The sequence below is a fragment of the Pan troglodytes genome, chromosome 1, assembly GCF_028858775.2.
Source record: "Pan troglodytes isolate AG18354 chromosome 1, NHGRI_mPanTro3-v2.0_pri, whole genome shotgun sequence".
NCBI classification, from domain to species: domain Eukaryota; kingdom Metazoa; phylum Chordata; class Mammalia; order Primates; family Hominidae; genus Pan; species Pan troglodytes.
In genome coordinates this window covers 170,320,857-170,342,293 of record NC_072398.2, presented here as the reverse complement: position 1 = coordinate 170,342,293, position 21,437 = coordinate 170,320,857, and the positions used below count along the sequence as shown (strand labels likewise).

Sequence of the window (21,437 nt, the reverse complement as noted above, 5' to 3'; positions counted from 1 at the left end):
ACATTTATTTTCAAACCATATCCCTCAACAATCCTGTAGTCATGAAAAGCTTCGCTTGGCAAAGGTAAGAATGTGAGCACATTTGGACCCAATTCCCCTGACAAAGGGTTCCCATGCACAATTTGGAAGAAAATATTCAGTGTGGCTGTGACACCAGCCAAAATGAGAAAGCCTGGTGCTGGCAACTCACCATTTTCCAAATCGCTGTGATTCTGCCTCAGTTTGAGCTTCCTGGAAAATAAGGGAGAGGGTCATGTGGAAAGGACTACTCAGCAAAAGTGCCTTATTATCTCTTGCTGTATGGCGCTCACTGCTCTTCTCCAATGCACAGACACACTCACAGGTGTACACACGTATGCGCCTATCTGGAATGTGACTGAAGCACATGCAGAATGGGCCGCCGGCATGACGATGCAGCCCGAGGGGCATCTCAGAGACCTTCACTCAAAGCTGTCTTCTCCACTAGGGAGCCTCTTCTACCTCAAGTTCCTATCAATTCTAGTTCCAGCTCCGCCTTGGGAGTTTAGTACTTCTGCAAGAGACTAAACTTCTCTCTGGAAAAGGTAATGCAGAAGTCCCCTAGTAATCTCTTTGGGAATGAATTTATCAAACCTTTCGCTCATTAAGAGTACTTGGATTAAATAGCTATGCATGCCGGGCTTAATAGTTAGGTGATGAGTTGATAGGTGCAGCAAACCACCATGACACATGTTTACCTATGTAATAAACCTGCACATCCTGCACATGTACCTCAGAACTTAAAATAAAAATAAATTTTTTTAAAAAAAGAGTACTTGGATTTGTGAGTGGGTGAGTGAGGAAAGGCAATGAGGAAGAGAGAAAATGAGTTCTTATTAATAATAAATTTTGTTCTTTTTTTCTATAACAAATGTATTACCTTCATAATTTGAAGAAAAATATAAATTGTATTAAAATTTGTTCAACCCATTATCCCCATAACTATACTCGTTTTTGTCAGGTAGCTCAAATATCCCTATTTAGATAGGCTAACATATCCTTAGCCTAACATAAGGCTTGACATCTTAGGCTGGATTCCCTTGAAAATAGATCCTGGGGCAAAAGAGATCTCTCTCGAGATCTCTCTCTCTCTCTCTCTCTCTCAAGTTTATAGGATCAAATGAGGTAATGTTGGTAAAATCACGAAGCTTAGTCCCAGATAATAGATGTCCAAGAAATGGTGGTGATAGTGGTAGCAAAGGAGGAAGTGATGTAATGATGGTTGTAGTAATCATCATGGATATAATTACCATTGAAATGTTATTGTTAGAATTTATTTTATCACATTTTGATCAATATATGTCAGAATGTTAGATTTAAAGCAATCTATTTTACTCTCTTCAGTCATTTCCAATATAAACAACTATCTCATCTTCCCGATGTAGAGTTCTCCTAGCTCAATTTCCCTTTAGGAAAAACATCCAATACTGGAAATGTTTGGTAATAATAGCAGGTTCTTGTTTCTTTTCCTCTGCATCTTGTTATGTTTGACATGTCCCATTCTCTCATTCCCTCAGTTGGGAAGAGTTGCATCTATCTCTTATCCCAGTCCTGGGTGGCTTTGATTATGTAGCCATAAACTTAAGCCAATGAGAAGCAGGGAAATTAATCAGAGCAGCAGGAGTTGGTCTTTTCTCCAGGATGGAGCCAGTTCAGCAAATTACTAAGTCATTTTATGTAGTCAATCTATACAGACTGAGCACCTTATGTGTGCCAAGCCACACGCTGAGCACTGGGGATGGGGAAATGAGTAAGGCATGTGCAGGCCATGTAGTAGGGGTGTCATGAAGGGCTGTGTAAACAAACAGGGGTAGGGAAGAGTCTCAAAGGTGGAGAAAAGATTCAGGGCCTTTTAGGAAGGGATGCATCATTGTCATAGAAGGGTCTCACTGTGAATCAAAGAGGTCTGTCTGAATCTAGCTCCATAAGAAGAGGGGATGGCAGGATCTGATGGCATCAGATCCCAACTAATCTTCTTGAAATGCAGGGTTAAGCACTAAATTTAAGTGTACTTGAGAACTAAAATCCTTAGTCAGGCCACAGGTGATGAGGGCGAGGCAGGGAGGCCATAGTCTGGGACTTATGAGGGTAACGTGGGTGCTAAACTCATCTAAGTCTTAACTAAACTTTGGTTTGGAAATAATACACTTTATACAGACCTCCTCGTTCCATTCCTCTGCAAAGTCATGTTCTTGGTGAGTAGATTAGTTTGCAGTTGCCAGACCACCTTATTCCTTATATCTTTATGAGAGTTAACCCACTGCTAAGTATTTCTATGGTACTCCTGGCCCCATAACCTCTAAATTTATACTCTCTCTTCTTTTTTTTTTTTTTTTTTTGTTGTGGTTGTTGTTGTTTTGTTTTGTTTTGTTTTGTTTTGTTTGAGACAGAGTCTCGCTCTGTCGCCCAGGGTGGAGTGCAGTGGCACGATCTCAGCTCACTGCAAGCTCTGCCTCCTGGGTTCACGCCATTCTCCTGCCTCAGCCTCCTGCGTAGCTGGTACTACAGGTGCCCACCACCACACCCGGCTAATTTTTTTTTTTTATTTCTGGTAGAGATGCACTTTCTCTTCTTATTCTCCTGACATCCATGATTCTGGAGGAAGTACATTGTCAGGGGAAAATATTGGCATCCATTTCGGTTAGGAATGATTTTCCTTCAATCAAGAAGTTCAGAGGTTGGCATCCAGGGCTGCCAAGGCTGTTCTATGTCTTATCAAGAACTCCAGCCCCCTCCATCATTCTCTGTTATTCTGAGTGGAGTAATGCAAACACTTCATGATGATTAGGCTGTAAAAACTGCCTGTCACTGCTTAATAATGCTTGCTTCATTTTACACTACTCCTGAAATATCAGCAATGAGAGACTAATTTTTGCCAATCTCCCTAGAAATGCATACCCTCCCTGTGAAAGTAAAGCAGAAAATAGTAGTTTACTCCTTAATACAAATTGATTTCAAAAGATCATTCCTATCTGGTAAAATGTTGGATTTTTCAATGGCACAGGAAGGAATATAGGACCATTTGGGGATGGAGAGCACTAGGGAAATTAGGTGTGTTAGAGAAGAGAGTATTTGTATGGATACGAAGAGGGACAAGCCTCTGTTAACTGCAGTGTGGAGGAAAGAGTGCTGGATAGCTGGGATACCACCTCATTCTTATGGAACCATTTTTCTTCTAGTGCCTTGAAGATTGCCATAGTACATCAGGATTCAACATTTCTAACGACACAATCTGCATCCTGAATATTTGCTTTTCTGTATATATCTAATCATTACAAACACAAAAAATTAATACTGTATGAGTCGAGGTAATGCTATCCAAACTCAAAATATATGAAAACTCAAATCCCATAAACATTTCTCCTTCAAGGGTAGTTCTCAACAGGTAATCGTGATTGGTGATGGCTTTCTTCCACAGGATCATTCAGGGGCCCAGGTTCCTTCCATCTCATCGCTTCCCTACCTTCAATATGTCGCTTTCAAAGTCACTGTACTTGCTTCCACAAGTCAGAGGCAGGAGGAAAGAGCATGGAAGATCGCACATGGGAGGTTTTAAAGAGTAAGGCTTGGGGGTGGCTCATCTTACTGCCCCTCACATCCCATTGGCTGGAACTCCATCAAATGGCCATACTTAGCTGCCAGTGAGACTAGGAAGTGTAGCCTGGCTCATGGTGTTGATAAAGAGGAAATGGGTTTGGTGAAGATTATTCCATCTCTGTCACAAATACCTTCTGCTTTCCAAGCACGAGACCATTCCTTTAAAAAGAGCAGCTAACACAAACATGGCCTCCCCTCAGGGAGCCTGAAGTATAGAGAAGAATAAAGAAGTTCAATCAATAATCACAAACACATGTACAAATACATATTCAAACAATACAATTCAAACAATGCAATTGCAAATGTGATGGGAAGATAGAGCGTGAGAAGAAAATGTAATGAGTATTATGACATAGATTATAAGGGGCTAAGATGTATAGGAATAAGTTAGAATTAACTAAGTTGAGCATTAAGGTGAGCATTCCAAAGTACAGTGATATCATATGTCAGGATCATTTGTTCCATTTATTCATCTACCAAGTTAGGTGCCCACATTGTGCTAAGTATTCTTCCAGTCTCCATGGAAGATTCCAAAATGCAGAGCACAAACTCCTGCTGTCTACTGGGAATACTTTGTGGAATTTATTCTGATTCATCAGGAACAAGTGCACACAAACTCACAAATAATCTTACATATTTGAGATGATTTCAAGTGTGGAAAAGGACAATTATACCACTGAGTGGTTTTCCTCCATCCATTTATTAAGCAAACGATTGAGCCCTTAGTCAGGATATCGGTTTCATCCTCTTAAAGACCAGGCATACCCAACTGGAGCACAGATTGAAAATTTGAATATATGCCATACACACAGACCCTTCTAAGGAAATCACACCAAGTAGATTAATGTGAGTGACATATCTGTGACATCCAGAGTTCCACTCTGTTGCCCACCCCAAACTGCTTCAGATCAGGGATCAGAGCATGTGCTCATAGGCTCTAAGCTAACATGGCATAAAACTGCCCAATTGTTTTATGTTTATAACATTAGTAATTTTAATAGCAATTGTAGTAGTAATATAGTAAAAATTTGATGTCAAACTTATCCAATCAGATTCCCACTCTTAGTATGACAGTTAGATTGCTTTTTTTTAGAATAAAATTCAGAGACTGTTGACTATTTACAAAAATGGAAACTTTGTCTATAGTAAGGCCTCCTACATTGTTCTAGATGGGTAGGACTTTAAAAAAAAAAAAAGAGTTCTGCACACAAAGTAATAGGAATTTTGCAGTTGTGATCTGATAAAACATGTCTGTAAGTAGGACCTGAATGTAAATACAGTGAGTGAGGACTTCCCGTGGGTAGAGAGGCTGGCAGTTTTTGAGACGTCTAGTAACCTAGTTTACATTTTAGGTTGGTTCCTCTTCTCTGCTATAATCCCTGTAGTCAACCCTAAATTTTTAGTAAGAGTCTACTACATATACATAGCTGCCTTCCATCAGTGATGCTTTGAATGAAGAAAACTCCTGTCAATAAATGGGACAGAGTGGGGAGAGGCAGGGGGGACGTCCCAAGAGGCCTAAGTGTGAACTGGTTGATCAAGAATCCAAAATTTATAACAAGAAACTATAGGAGATCATAGTCACCTATGCCATGAATCCCCTTAAGTCTTCAAGAGGGCACTGGACTGCCCACTGTAGATAGGATAGGAGGTCCAAGCCACTTTATCTGGTGATTGAATTAAAAAGTGGCCTATAGAAGACCAATGCATGTCAGGCCATTGAGGTCAACTTCATAGGCACCCTGTGAAGTCCGATCCTGCTAACAGCAAAGCTGCATGTTTTCAGACAGTCATGAAGAGGAAATACTGATGACTTTGTTCAGTAGTAACACTTAAGCTCCCCCAGCAACCAAACAAGCAGTCAGAAATACAATGCTGCCTCTACTCTCCTTCTCATCTTCTTGTTCCCAAATGTGTATGTTGTCAGATGGGTGCAGGTTGTTGTTCCACTTTTTATTTCTGGAAGAAAATGAAAAATTGCTTCTTGAAATGCAGCCAGAAAGCTTTTCTGTAATTACCAAGAAACCAGTCAATTTTATTGACAATCCAACTGATAACATATGGTCCAATACTGTTTGTTTGGTGTTTTTTTGTGTTTTTGTTTGATTTTTTGGTTATTTTCGTTTTTGTCTTTTGAGTGTTTTTTGTTTGTTTGTTTTTGTGGGTTTTTATCTTTTTTTGTTTGTTTTGTTTTTTCTCTCTGAACCCAGCACAGTTTGGAGTGATATCTTAATTTATTATTATGAAAGAGACAGCAACTGGTTTTTAATGGCTACAGAATGGTGACTTGCAACCTTGGCCCAGCTGCTGTCACTGCCGTGCCGCGAGCAGACTTGTAGCATCTTTTCTCAGGGACACATCAGTGCTCCTGCCTGCTGCCTCCCTCCCTCCCAGTGGACAGGCCACCACCTGCTGCTGGCACAGCGCCGGCCCTTCAGGGAACAAATGTTCTCTTGCTGCTGGGCTATAGGACAAGACAGACGCTGGATTTCAAGAGAACCAGGGAAAGGCACCCTCGGGCCGGCAGCCCCTACTCTTCCACCCATCTGCCTTCCCTGCCAAGCAGAGATCTCACTCATGCGGGCTGTAGGAGAGTAGGTGTTTTGACCAGACTGTGGTCAAGATTGGTCTGTCTCCTTTTCTACACCAGTCTTGCTCAAGGCTATAGTGGGCATTTATTTATTCAGGCCATAAGTATTTATTGAGCCTCTGTTATGTGCCAGGCAATTTGCTAAGTGCTAGGAGTATAGACCTCATCCTCTGCCCTTGAGAAAGTCACTGTTTAGTGGGGTGGACAAGACACACCAACCAATAAATTATGATACAACACTCAGAGTATAATAACAGAGTGAAAAACAAAATGCACAGAGAAGGAGCATCCAAGTATCACCCAGGTATGAAACATGTGGGCTTTGGAGACTGTTCGTTAGCCTCTGTGGAAATCTCATCTTTGCCTCTTGCCACCTGTTTGACCTTGGACAATTTACTTAAGGTCTGTAAGTCCCACTGACCCATCATTAAAGGGTTATGTGAGATAATGCGATGAAGTACTTTAACACGGCACATAGGAAAGACTCAATACATGTGGGCCACTACTAACAAATGCAATTTGTATTCAAATGCCTCCCCCAGAGATGCAGAGTGTCAGCCATTGCACCCAGGCAGGGGTTCTAGGAGCCTAGAAAGGATGGAGAAATAAGGTCAGTTAGTGGGCAACAGAGCTTAGAGCCAAAGAAGGCACCAAACATCTGTGTCCAGGGGCAAAGCTGGAGTACAAGACCAAGTTAAAAAAAAAAATCGACCCGGACTGTCAGACAGGAAGGGCCAATTAGAGAAGAAGAAAATAAATCCAGGGTGATGACAGAAATCGGAGATATTGGGCAAAATTAATTCCAAAAAGAGAACACAAGCAGAGGTGAAAACTTGGAGAAACAGAGACTCGAGAAGACAAAAAATTCTTCTCAGAGGAGGTGGTGTTTGATCTCAATCACAGAAGATGACTAGAAGCTTGCCAGGAAGGGAGTTTAGGAAAAGGCAATTTTTGAAGTGGGAACAGCATGAGCAAAGGCACAGGGATGTTCCGGGGAAGAGCAACAGTGTCTTAGTGGCTGGAGTGTGTGGAGTAAAGAGGAAGGAGGGGAGGCTGGAACATGGCAGGAGCCAAGACATAGTGGACTCTGTGTGCCAGGCTAGGGGATCTAGTCTTGACCTGTAGGCCAGTGTGGCATATCAGAGTCACCTGTCAAGCTCTTACAAGGCACCAATGCTCAGGCTACACTGCCCAAGAGTCTGAGTTTAACTTGTCTGAGTTAAAGCCAGCCACGGGTAGTTTTTAAATCTCCCCAGGTGATTCTAATGTGTAGTCAAGTTTGCAAGCCACTGCTGTAGGCAATCAGACATCAATGAAGATTCTACTTATATGCCCAGAATGCTGTGAAGCTAAGAAAAGATAATTCATTTAATTTCAGCAAACATTATTAAGACCCACTCATTGCCAGGCCCTGTGCTAAGCCTTGTAAATATGGAGATGAGAAGACAGGGTCCACTGCACTCTGTTTAGCTCTTTAGAGTTTATGAATCACGTTCACCTTCACTGCCTAATCCTCCCTGGGAATGGAAAAGGAATGTGGTTGCAGTCCTTCAACTCAGTCATTGTGGGGCCTACCCTGAGGTCTGGCGCTGGGCTACAGCGGAGAAAATGAATTGAGCAATCTTTTATAGAAAAAAATCAATAGCATCAGAACAGGCAGCCACATCAGCAGCTGGGGCTGGCGGGAGGGGAAAGGCAAAGGGGGAGGAAAAAGGGGGCTATCGGAGAAAACAAGGACACTTCATGTAAAGAAGAAATAGAGGTGGTGTGGAAGGAGGAAGGAAAAAGGGCCAAGTGGAGTGGGTTAGGGGACTGAGGTGGTGGTTTCTGAGAGAATTTGGAGAAAACCATTAGATCCCTTGAGTCTTAATCCCCCTCCACTACTCAGAGCCCTGAATGTGGAGATAGGTATGCAAGAAGTTATGAGAGGGAAATTAACACCTAGCAAGTTCCTGTCACTGTGCTAGGTGTGTCACATACATTAATGTAATGTAATCCTCACTAATAAATAAGTTTACAAACAAGAAAAACAGACATCCTAAAGGTCACTAGGCTACCCAGCTTATGTGAGACAGAGTGATTTATCCTTTTTTTAGGCTTAGAGAGAAACATATTGGGGAGTAGCTTTGTCAAAGAGGCACTCCAAAAATAGTTATTTTTCCAACCTCAGACCACGTGTAACACTAGTACAAGGCTCAGGGTGGGATGGAACCTCAGAGAGCATCTGCTGTGGATATGAGTGAACCCTGAACTGGGACCTAGCTCCAGACGAACCTTCACCCTTGTCAAAACACAATCATTCAGGTTACTTGAGGCAGATGAGAGAGACGGAAAAATTCCACCATGCAACCACAGAGAACATTTTTTTAGGAATCCTCAGGCACAACCTCCTCTGAGGGGAGCCCCATGGAGGGACTATGGCCCTCCCCACTAGAGTTGGGGGGGCCTGCAGGGTGGGGAATGAGCTCACAACCACACAGGGGAGAGAAACAGGCCTTGTGAGAAAGCCTTGCTGGGGAGCAGCAGGGACAATCGCTGGTCACTCTGTGCCATTAAACTGCAGGACTGGGTCTCCTGTGATTGCTTTAGACATACACCCAACTCAGACAAGGTCAAGCAAAGCAGAAATTTATTGGAAGGTTACTGTGTTATCTCACACAGGTAGGAGTGTTTGCTGTGATTTGAATGTTGTCCTCCATTCCCTTCAAATTCGTAGTTGAAATCATAACCTCCAAGGGGATACTATCAGGGAGGTGAGGCTTTTGGGAGATGATTAGATCATGAGGGCCCTTACGAATGGGGTGAGCACCCTTAATAAAAGGCCTTGCCCCTTCCACCATGTGAAGACACAGCGAAAAGTTGCCATCTATGAACCAATAAGAGGGCCCTCATCAGACGCTAAATCCGCCAGTACCTTGATCTTGGACTTCTCAACCTCTAGAACTGTGAGAAATAAATTTCTGTGGTCTGTGAGCCTCCCAGTTTAAGATATTTCGTTAGTTGACTGAACAGATTAAGATAATATTGAACAACCAAATTTCAGGAAAGGATGGTTGTAGTTGGGCCTCAGAGCAATTGAAATCTGGGTCATGAATCATAAAGACTAGTCCTATCACTTTTCTACACTTCTCTGATGGTTTCCTGGGCCATCACTGCAGACTACCTTCTGCTGCAAGGGGGGATACGTGGCCACCAACAACTCCCGAGCTTCATATTGCAGATTCGACCTCCAGAGGACGAAGTTTATTTCTTCTATTACAGCTTGAAAAATCCCAGAGAAGGCATCTATGAGGGATTCTGTTTGGTTTAGCTTGGGGTGGTGCCTACCTTGCACCAATCATTAGCACCTAGAGGAGCAAGGCTATGTTTAACAACATGGCAACTCCAACTATATCTATATGAATGGAGGAAGGAGGGAAGGTTCACAACATGTATTAATCCCATGCAAAAACAATGTGCAACACTGAGAGATGAATAAGACATGGTCCTAGTCCTCAAGGTGCTCACAATAGCAATGTGGCAAATCTTCATGCCCCTTTCCTAACTGGACAAACAGTAGAGTATATTTCCCAGCCCACATGTGGTTAGGAATGGTCGTGTGACTGATGTGTGACCAATGGTCTGGAATCATTTCCAGACCTGTTCCATTTTAATGTGCTTCTCTTCCATGTGCTTCTCCCTTTCCAGCTGAATGGAATGGAGACAACACCCAGGTAACATAGAAGAGCCATGTGTTTAAGATTGCAGAACCACAGATGGAAGGAGCCTGACTCTCTGAATCACTGCACAGAAGACAGAAGAGACTCACGAACCACAAGTGCACGCACCAGGCTCTTATACTAGCAAGAAAAAGAATTTTATAGTGTTAAGCATTAAGATTTCAAGGCTTACTTACTACAGCTGCTAGGTCTGCCTTCATTAATATAGTTAGTAAACATTGCATTAACTGGAATTAACTACTTTGAGTTCCAGATCTATGACAAACTTGCTGAATGACTTGGAGAAAATTACTTTACTTCTCTGAGTCTCCCCATTAACTGTACCTACATTGCAGGACTTTTCACTAATGAATAGAGATAATGCACGTGAATGAATGTGAATGCTAAATTATAATACTTCACAGTTTCAGGGTAGAATATTAGAAACTTGTCTCTGCCTTCCCATTTCTCAAGTATGTCAAGATATAATTTTAGTGACTTAGAAAGCTTTCAAGTATCTCATTCAAAGTCTCCTATTTAATAAATGAAGCAATGTAGGTTATAAAAATGTAGTTTTTCCCATAGAACTCAATAAAGTTATTTTCACTTTAATTTTTTTAAATAAATGGCACTTAAACATTTTTTATATCCTGCATTAGCATTAGATGAAAAATAGCTTGCTCACCACTGATATTATCAAGCTTCATTAACATCTTGAAGAAATCAAGGCTGAATTAGGGGAAATTTTACAACTTTGCCCTTAGTAATTGGCAGATAGCCTTAAACCTGCAATTTCTGACTCCAAGTTAGCATGCCTCCGCATTCTCTGTAGTTCTTCTCAGCCAGGGTACTCATAGCTGCCACAGCCACTACATAGATTCACATGAAGCTATGGTTATGGGCTCATTCTCGGTTGATCCTTCTCTCTATCTTCACCAGAGGGCTTTGAGTGGAGATTCATGTACCCTGTTATATCAATAATTTCACACTGTGTTCCTCTCAACTCCCTAGGGGCCATTTGTGTTTGAGTTGTTTGTTTGTTTGTTTGATTGATTTGGATTTCTGTTTTTTGGTTTGTTTTTGTTTGTTTTTGAGATGGGGGTCTCACTGTGTCACCCAGGCTGGAGTGCAGTGGTGTGATCTCGGCTCACTGCAACCTCCCCCTCCCAAGCTCAAGTCATCTTCCCACCTCAGCTTCCCAAGTAGGTGAAACCACAGGCACAGCACGTGCCACCACGCCCAGATAATTTTTTTGTATTTTTGGTAGAGACAGGGTTTCACCATGTTGCCCAGGCTAGTATTGAACTCCTGAGCTCAGATGATCTACCCGTCTTGGCCTCCCAAAGTGCTGGGATTACAGGTGTGAGCCAACACACCCAGCATGTGTTTGAGTTTTGAGTTTCACCACTAGTTTAACTAGAGCAGCACTGACTTTATCTACTTTACATATTGAACTCTTGGATAAGATTTCCTTTGAACAAAAAGTTTCCTAATTAAAAAGATTTTTTTGAAAGCCAATGAACCAGAAAACTGAACTTCGAGGTCACAATGTGATGGCAAAGGAGACAAGAAATTCATTTTCTAATTCCAAGTCTGATACTAACTCATATGACTTTAAGCAAGTATTTCTCTTTAAAGCTTCAGTTTCCTTTCTGTAAAATGGAAAGTTAAACAACAGGAGAGCTTACATCCACAGGGCAAGGCAGCTTAGGGTATGTATTCGGCATTGGAGGTGGAGGCAGGGGAGGTGGGAGGTGACTAACTATGAGAGGAAGAGTAAAACCCCAGATAAAGAGGTTTTAACTTTATTGAAAGTACTCATTGAGCTACAGCTATGTGCCAAGTATTCTACAAAGCATTTGAGAATAAAACATGGAACCAAACAGAGAGCATGTATACAGTACCAGATCTGACAGTGAGGGGTGTCAATCACAAGAACCAGAGGCTGTCAGTCAGAAAGGGGATAGCACCAGGAGAAGAACAAAAGGTTCTTTGTTTGAAGTTTTTTTTCTTTTCCCAAAAAAAATTCAATCATGGTCTCCTTTACAGAATCCTAACTCCCTCTCCCACCCTTTCAGCCAAGTCTTCTGAATCAGTTCCCTTAATTATTCATTACGTATTCATTTGTCATTTATATAGCATATATTTAGTGAATTCCTCCTATATCCAGCATCCTGTACCAGGCGCTGAGGGTCGGAGATGGGTTAAATTTGATACCAGCCCTCAGGATGCTCATGATCTATCGTGAAGACTTGTAAAACACTTGCAATGCAAGGAGGGACACAGGAGTGAGGGTGGAGGAATCACCAGTGGTCCTTCTCCATTCCTTAGGGGACGTCAGATTCCTTTACCCCTCCCCTACCTCTCTGCACCTCACCTACGCCTTTTGGATGCACTCCCTTTTGCTGAATCAACAAGATTAGGCACAGACATCTGCACTGAGGAAATAATGAGGGCACCAGAAGGTCACTGCAAATAGAAGGCAGTTATGTTGTTTCATGATTTAAAGTACTGAATGGTACATTTATTTCCATTAACTGCAATGAGATGGTGTTCACGTGGGTGATAACAGTAGGATTTTCACGACACCATTTTAGCCTATCTGGTTATACAAACTTCTAGGTTTCCTGAGTATCGAATCTTCCTGAAACATTGAAGAATAAAGGATATTCTGTACTTTATCTTCCTTTACTGTCCTTTACCTGATCTTTTTTTAATTATAGACAAAGTCGTCCTTATTTTTTAATCTTTCAGGTAAGAAATATTTACTAAGCCCTAGTGCATTCCAGCCACTGTGTATTTTACAGACATATAAATGAAAAAAGAAATGGTCCCTGATCTCAAAGACCTAACAGTCTCATGAGAAAAACAACAAAGATGATTAAGTTCAATGTGATTAGTGCTATATTAGAAGCAAGAGTAGTGACAATGAGAATTCCAAGAGAGGACCATACCACCAGATGGGAGGTTCTATAAAAGCTTGCTAGGAAAGAAAGCTTATCTGAGTCAGGAGTAAAGATTCATGGCTAGTCAAGTAAACGGAGGTTGGAAAGGTGTCCAGGCAGATGGGAGTTTGGGCAGTTTTTCCTCCTGAAGCTACTGCCCCAGTGAACTATCTAAATTAGATGTGCTAATAATGTTCAGGAATTCAACATGCCACATGGACTTGTGAGTCAGAGAGATTTTACTCTCCTTTTTTGGTCTGTGTCTTCACCTACTCAGGCATGATTGTAAAGTTGAAATGAGAAAATAAAGTGGATGATGTGCTCCCTACAGTCTCCGGCATCAGTCTGTTCTCGTAAATGATGTTGGGGGTAAGGGGAGGATGCATAAGGGTAGGTGAAGTGTGTGGATCGGAGAGGAGTGCCTTGGGCATATCTTTGTAGGACTTAACTTATCTAATATAATGAAGTGTCTATCTCCCATTTGTTCTCCGAGATCCATTCCCAACCCCTCATCACCAGCTCTGTGCCCTTGGAGCCTGACCTGTTTGGACTTTACCAAAGGGCTCCCTCTCTGATTTCCAGTTGAGTCAAGCAATGGAGGGCACTGTAGGAGACCAGAGAGAAGGAAAGTGAGGTCAGTCTTGCTCCTTTGCATTCATCTCAGGCTGCTGCATCCTTGGCATAAGGGCGCATCTCCTGCCAGATGGTCTTCTCCATAACATGTTCTGTCTCTAGATTCTGTTAACTGTTCCCTCCCATTGTGTCTCACACACAAGGTTAAAAATAGGGAGCTGTTGTTGGCCCAAGGGCATTGCACTATCCTTGAGGTTTCCATACAACATCCCTATACCTTTATAATGAATCCTTCAATTTTTCTTTAATCACCCAGTTTGAGTCTGCATTCCTTCTGGAATTTTAACAGACACATATTCTGTAAGCCCTGCAAAGAGATTCCAAATAAATCTGTGGACACTGGAATTAATAAAGGGGTGAATGTATTTCCTCTAGGCTAGCATTTACATTGTTAGGAGCATACCCAGAAGCTAAACCAGCTGAGGAGGAGGCTCTCCTTCCTATGTCCTCTTCCCATTAAGCTGAGCAAATTGAGAACAGTGCCCAAATTTTATTAATCTTTCAATCTGTACCCTCAACATCTAGCTCAAAAACTGGGATACAGAATCTATGTTCAATATGTGTGTGTTGACTGGGTTTCCACTCATTGAGCTACAGCTATGTGCCAAGCATTGTGCAAAGCATTTGCAAATATAACATGGAACCAGATAGGATGTGTATAGTACAGTGAGGGGTGTCAATCACAAAAAAAATAAGAGGCTGTCCGTCAGAAAGGGGATAGCACCAGGAGAAGAACAAAAGGTTCTTTGTTTGAAGTTTTTCTTTTTTCCTCAAAACTCAATCATGGTCTTCTTTACAGAATCCTAACTCCCTCTCCCACCCTTTCAGCCAAGTCTTCTGAATTGGTGGTAGAGGAAGAATCAAGTCATTCCCTTACTTATTCATTCACTCATTCATTTGTCATTTATATAGCATATACTTACTAAACTTCCCCTACATCCAGCATCTTGTATGAGGCACTGAGGATAGGAGATGAGTTAAATTTGATACCAGCCCTCAGGATGCTCATGGTCTATTGGGAAGACTTGTAAAGCACTTGCAATGCAAGGAGGGACACAGTAGTGAGGATGGAGGAATCACCAGTGGTCTTTCTCCATTCCTCAGCAGACATCAGATTCCAATCCAGTATACTGGAAAAGATGAGGGAAATATAAATGTAATGGCACATCTGTATTTGCTGCCCTCTCCACACTCACACACATGCATACACACTAACGCCGTCATTATGACTTTTTATAAAACATTCCAAAATTCATTTACTTGGTCATTCCAATCTTGATTAAAATAACAAACCTCTGACAGTCTACAGGAAGAAATTCTTCTTCACCTTGTGGGATCAGGACCCAAAACTACCCCATACTGGAGATGGGATGGAAACCCTGTTATTAAATCAAGGGCCTCATGCCAGATGGAAGCTTGGAGGCCTTGCGCATGGCTCAGCCCTGCAAGCTGCTGGCTGCTCTTCTGGACACTGTCAAGGGCAGGAGATCCTCTTCCTTGGGCTGCAGAGCCCTCTATGGTCGTTCAGCCCTTACTGATGGGATGGGCTCCCTCGAGCGAACTCAAAATCTGCCTCCCTGTAACTTCTGTCTCTAAGAAGCAAACATTCTCTTGACTGATACTGCAGGGCCCCAAGATAACTGCTTTGAACAAACTTCCTGACTTTAAATATTGGTAGAGTAAGCCATGGCCTAAGAGGTGTGATTTGGAGAGGACCAGGAGGATTGGGTGTCTGAGAGGACCTTCTCTGTCCCTCAATCCCATCTCCCACCACCTGTGAAGACTTCAGTTTTAATCACAGCTAGGGGTGCAGACTTGCACTTAGGGAGGCCCCTTAGAAACAGACATAGCTCACTGTAAATTTCTCTAAGGGAAGAACTGTGTCTTCCATGTGTTTGATTTTATGACCAGACATTGAGAGTAAATTGCTGAGAGACTAGAGGAGTGTCAGATGAGGCAGAATCTCACAGGAGGAGGAGGTCCTCCCATGGACACCATGAAAAAAGAAGGTACCTGGAAATAAGGAATAGCATTTGCAGAAGCCCAGAGGAGGGGAAAGACTCCAGCTTATTCAGGCACCACAGTTGTAGGTGAGATTGTGGAGGGCCTGCAGGAAGAGGTAAGCCATGGGCTGGAGTGGAAGCAGAGCCAACTCTGCCACTGCCCCGGAGCTATGACCTTGGGCAAGTCACTTTACCACTCTCTGAAATGAGAAAGATGGGGGGAGCTATCTTGTTTCTAAAGGCCTTCCTGTTCCATAAATCAACCATTCTAAAAATGCCTCACATTTCTGTAGCTCTTCACAGCTCATAAAGTACATTACCTCATTTCATTCTGCAGCACTGAAGGCAAAACTTGGCGGAATTCAGAGTTGACCTTACTCTTTTCTGATGACTTTTCAACACAAATGCAAAACTCAGGGCATCCCCACGTTTTTGCCTCTGAACCGGCCCCTCAAGTAACCTAGCACCCCCTTTGATCAGTACACACAGACACACACACACACACACAACACACACACAGACAGACACACACACATACACACACACACAACACACACAGACACACACACATACATATACACACACACACACACACACACACACAGAGTTTCTTAAGGACAAAATAATTTGTTTTTAAAAGAGTTCTTATATTTAAATTTCAAAAAGTGTCCTGCTGCCCCTCCCCTATCCCAACCCTAATTAAAATGTTAAAACAGTCAAGGTCACTTCTAGTGCCTGGAGGGTAGGCAAGTCAAACTCCTAACCGTGGAAGCCCTGAGTGGTTTGGGAATTCAATAACATTCCTTATTACAGAGTCTAAATCCTGGGTATTAAGAAAGGGATTTCTAATAGGGATAGATGAGGAGAATGGGATCAGGGAGCACTTAGCTTCCTCAATCTAGGGTTTAAAATTGTATAATTAATCCAAATGGGACTTAATCAGTGAGACTGTATCGTCACGGGAGATGCTGGAAAGTTACTATTAGTGTAGATCTGATGCTGCCCAACAGAGAGATCTAGAACAAGTTAACTAACTTCTCTGGGTCTGTTTTCTTATCTATAAAATTAGGGACTCGATTAAACAACCAATGAAATACCTTTCCATTTATTATTTCTTCATTTATTCAATGCACATTAACTAATAAACTACCTTGTGTCAGACATTGTGAAAGGCACTGATACAGAACAAAAAAATGTTAATTAAAATTAACTGTGTGTGGGGGGGTGTGCATATGCACATGTATGTGTGCATGAGCACACATGAGAGAGAGACCACTCCATGCCCTCAGAGCTCACATTTTGGTTGGCAAGATAGATGGTGCGAAGAAATAAAGGCAGTAAAAAATCCTTTTGTGCAATGATAATCACCGATACAAAGAAAGCACAAAGGAAAGAATGCTTCCTGGTGAAAGAATCAGGGAATCTTTAGAGACTGAGTGATGCTTAAGCTGGATCTAAAGGTGAATAAGGCAGAGGGAGGCATTCCATCAACAGGAAGGAGAGCAAATGAAGATAGGCTTAGGGAAAAAGAATGAATTTGTAATGCTTAGAAGGCAGTAAGGCAGCATCCTTAGTTGCCTGGAGATGAAGAGGAAGAGGAATGTGTAAATTTAGTAGCTTTTCAGGGACTGCTATGTGTGATTCATTTATTCAGCAATCATTTACATGGTTTTTTACTATGTGCCAGGCACTGTTCTAAGCACTTAGAAATATTAACTCATTTAATCACCACACTACACCTATGAAGTTGGAACTTCTATAATCCCCATATGATGGATGAGATAAATGACACACAGAGAGGTTAAGTGCCATAGCCAGTGAACACGTAGTCTCCACCTCGGGTCTATGCTATTAACCACTAACACTATGCAGCCAAGAGTGAGTCCCAAATTTCTTGCAGAGTTGCCTGTTGTATAGATGGACATGTCATTTACTTCTTGAAAGGAAAGAGTCAAGTTTCTCTGGGAGCTGTAAATCAAGGCACCTGTGACATCATAGTGGAAAAGCCCAGCAGGAATTGGTCAATTGAGTATGGAGCAGAGGAAATAGTTTTGGGCTGGAGATCTAGATTTGGAAGTCATCAGTGTACAGATAGCAACTGTCACCAAGGGGGTGCCTAGACTGCCCACCGCTGTCACTGGTGTAGTCCATGTGAAATGGCAGGATGGTATTCTTCATGTTTCACCCCTGGTCCTGATTGCATGTCAGGAGCTGCTCCTAGGGTATGTGTGTCATTGTGTTAGTTGTGAACTAGCTCTTGTCAAAGAATATGGCTATTTTCATTCAGTCACCATGTTTGAAGGATTATAGAAATACTTTGAAATACACAAAAATAATAAGCAATTGAGCTGCTGACAGGAAATAAGACTTTGTTAGAGAAACTATAGAAAGGAACTAAGGCAGATAAAACCTCTATCAAGCTTTGATTTCATGAAGTCCTGCTTAGTAATCCTACTTTTTAATATTTTAGAACCTAAAGGTAATAATTGGTACAAAACATTGGAACTATAATTTGGTCATGCTGGTTCTGTATTTACATTTCGTTCATTAAAAATTTAGTCAAAATGAATAACTGAAGAAAGAGAGGAGCTTAAAAACTTTCGCAACTATGAGTTAAAGATTGGAAACTGGCCTACTGAATAATGACTACACCCATTTAAAAACTATGGTGTTTTGTTTTATTTTTGGAGCTCAAAAACATCTGACAGGATTTCATGGAAAGCAAAGATAAGGCTCACTGGCTGCAGGCAAGCCACCTCATTCACATGCAGCTCAGTTACTCTTTGGTCAAAACCAATAAACTTGTTAAGTTTTTATTATGTGCTAGGCATTGGGCTGTATGTGTTCTATCCATTGACTCATTAAAATCTCACAACTGCCAGGCAAGGGCAAAATTATTGCCTTCATTTTAAGAATGAGAAAGCCACATTTCAGGGAGGGGAATTCACCTGCCTAAACTCATTCAGTGAATAAATGACAAAACTGAGAACCCCACCAACTGTACCAAGGCCACACTCAGTTTGGGCAGTAATCAAAGTATCCGGAACTCCAGAGCCCAGCCATTTCCTCAATGCCAATATTATTTCCCTTGCTCTCTGGAAAGCCTGCCAAGTATTCTTCCACTGCTCAAGTTTATCCATCCTTCTTGACAACATCTCAGGTCTCACCTCCCCACCGACTCCAGCCCAGACTGACATCATTTTTTGCCCTTTCCTGGCTTGGCTGCACCACACACACTGGTATTTGGGGCTGTGGACTTCCTATAGTTAAGTGCTGCTTTCTTCGCAACATTGTAAGCCTTTTTCAATCTACTCTTAAAACCCCCTGAAATGTAGGTCTCACTCAAGTTATTTAATAAATTTTGCCAAATTAACTGAAAAGAGATTGTTGAGAGTCTCTGATGGAGCCCGCCATACACAGCACCCATGTTGTTGTCTTGAGTCCTGAACAAATTGGGAAATAAGCAAAAGAGAAGCAGATGAAGGTCAAAAAATCAACTTTAGTGACTGTACTGATAGATTGGAGGAGGACACCAGCATGAGAACCAAAATGCAAACACCAAAATCAAGAACCCAGCAATTTAGGTTCAGTTATAGCCAGGGTGGGGGTGAGGGGCCTGGTCAGATAGCACACATAGCATGACTTAGCAGAGTGGAAATTAGCTGCAGGAGAGTGGTCCTGCTCCTTCCCAAGAGGAAAAAAAAAAAAAACAGATCATCCCCAGTTATTCTTGCCTCATGTTTTCATCAAGTCTTGCCACCTCTCCTGGGACACAGCAATTCCAATTGAAAGGAGACTAAGAATGTTCATAGGGTAAGGTAAAGGGGAAAAGTGGGCCCTTCTAGAACAAAGGGCTGGGTAGTTCACCAATTTTTCATTCTATTCTATGTTTATGGAGTGTATATGAATGAAGAATAACAGTATCCTCTACAAAACTTCTGAGAGTACCTGAAAAATATTAAAGGCTCAATCATTATAATCGTAATTGTAATTGTAACAAAAATATATTGAGCACTTACTATACACTAGGAATTAGACGGTTTTGATTCCTTATAACTACCATATTTGACACTATTAGTACTCCCATTATACAGATGAGAATAACCAAAATTAAATAACATTTCCAAGGTCTCACATGAACTAAACAGCACAGTCAAAACTCAAATTCAATTTTTCTACCTCTATAAGCTCTTAGTGATGACAGCACATAAGTAGCCATTCCCATTTCTGCCTACAAGATAAATAATTCCAAGTCATATAGCATTTACTTATAATGCTCATGTATATAGCACATTGACTCTTGTAAAATATGGTTCCCAGAAGCTGTTAACCTTTTATTCTTAACTTCTGCTAAAGTGATGATCAATGTCAACAGCAAATATACATGCATGTGGAATAGTGGCTGTCATTATATCATGGTAAGTGGTATATACTTGGAGTCCAAAAACCCAGGCTTGAAAGGCAGTTCAGACATTTACTGGCCATGACAGGCTATTTTGAAGAAATTACTTAACATCTCATATCTATTTTTTAATGGGATAATAAAATTTAGCCCATGATACTGTCATGAGGACTAAATTGAATGGTCTATTTAAAGTGCATAGCACAAATTCTGGCACATAGTAAATATGTTAGAAAGTATTACTAAGAGGAAGGCAAAGGGCAAGAGAGAATGAAGGAGAAGAGGAAAGGCCATCCAATCTCTACCTTGGCAGTGTTTTCACTGGCTAAGAATTGAGTGAAGAAAAGGGGGAGGAAGGAGGAAGGAAGTAGAAGCTACAGCAGGAAGGCATATATGTAAGCTGTTTATGCGAGCACTGACGGCATTGCAATAGCAGGAACCACTGTATCTCCTGTGATTAGAGGAATATGTATTCAGAGCAGAACTCCGGAATTGCATGTGAGACATGCGATGAGACAAATATTGCCGCAAAGTCATCCTAGACCTGTGCTATTTATCAAAGACTTTACTTGACTCTCCATCTGACCTAAATTATGGCACCTTTTTTCCACAATGAAGAAGTTGATGTCACAGAAGAACTCAATTCCCTCCTCCATCACCACTGCCTGATGTCAACAACCCCCTTCATGTGGATCTGCCAGTGACTGCTGTAAGCAGAATACTCAAAGTCTTCTGTCTTCAGTTTCCTCAATTGTAAAACACAGGGCTTCCCATAGCAGCTCCTCAAGGAGTGTGGCAGGAATATGACAACCGTCCCATGTAAGCCATGTTCAGCAGATTCAAGGACCTCCCTTATACATGCAGTCCCTCATTCTGCACACTTCACACTCATTCTTCTTCTTTCCTGTAATGTAGGAGTAAGCTTCTGTGTAAAGTGACAAGCTCATACTGTTTTACTGTGGTTAATTTGTTTCAATTCTTTCTACTTTATTATAATTTTTTCTGTTGTAGTTGAGTTTAGGTTAATAATGCACAATATTTTTTCTCAATTTTTAAACACTATAGGTGTTTAAATATATTTTTTCTAATTTGATGTATGAATTGTATTAATATCTGACTTTGCAGTGTTTTATGGCTCTACTATTTTGGGTTTTTTTAATTTAAATTTTTATTTTTAATTTTTGTGGGTACCTAGTCAGTGTATATCTTTATGGAATACGTGAGATGTTTTGATACAGGCATGCAATGTGTAATAATCGTATCACGGAGAATGGGGTATCCATCTCCTCAAGTATTCATCCTTTGTGTTACAAACAATTCAATTATACTTTTAGTTATTTTCAAATGTACAATTAAGTGATTGACTACAGTCTCCCTGCTGTGGTATCAAATAGTAGGTCTTACCCAGCCTTTTTAACTATTTATTTTTGTACCCATTAAACATCACCATCTCCCCCCACCTCACTTCCCAATACCTTTTCCCAGCCTCTGGTAACCATCCTTCTACTCTGTATGTCCATGAGTTTCATTGTTTTGATTTTTAGGCCCCAC

The 21,437-nt window shown here is 41.4% G+C and overlaps 1 protein-coding gene across 6 annotated transcripts in view; it reads right to left on the bottom strand.

Moving 5' to 3' along the window:
* The window catches only part of LOC107966870 (uncharacterized), a 212,585-nt gene that overhangs the window by 7,074 nt on the left and 184,074 nt on the right, over positions 1-21,437 (bottom strand). For all 6 annotated transcript variants that reach the window (XR_008547701.2, XR_008547705.2, XR_010153732.1 and 3 more), the window contains one exon: positions 191-231. Coding sequence is in view for 1 of the 6 variants with exons in the window: in XM_063801268.1 (XP_063657338.1) it covers positions 191-231 (41 nt within the window). In the remaining 5 variants the exon portion in view is untranslated. The remainder of the gene's footprint in view (positions 1-190; positions 232-21,437) is intronic.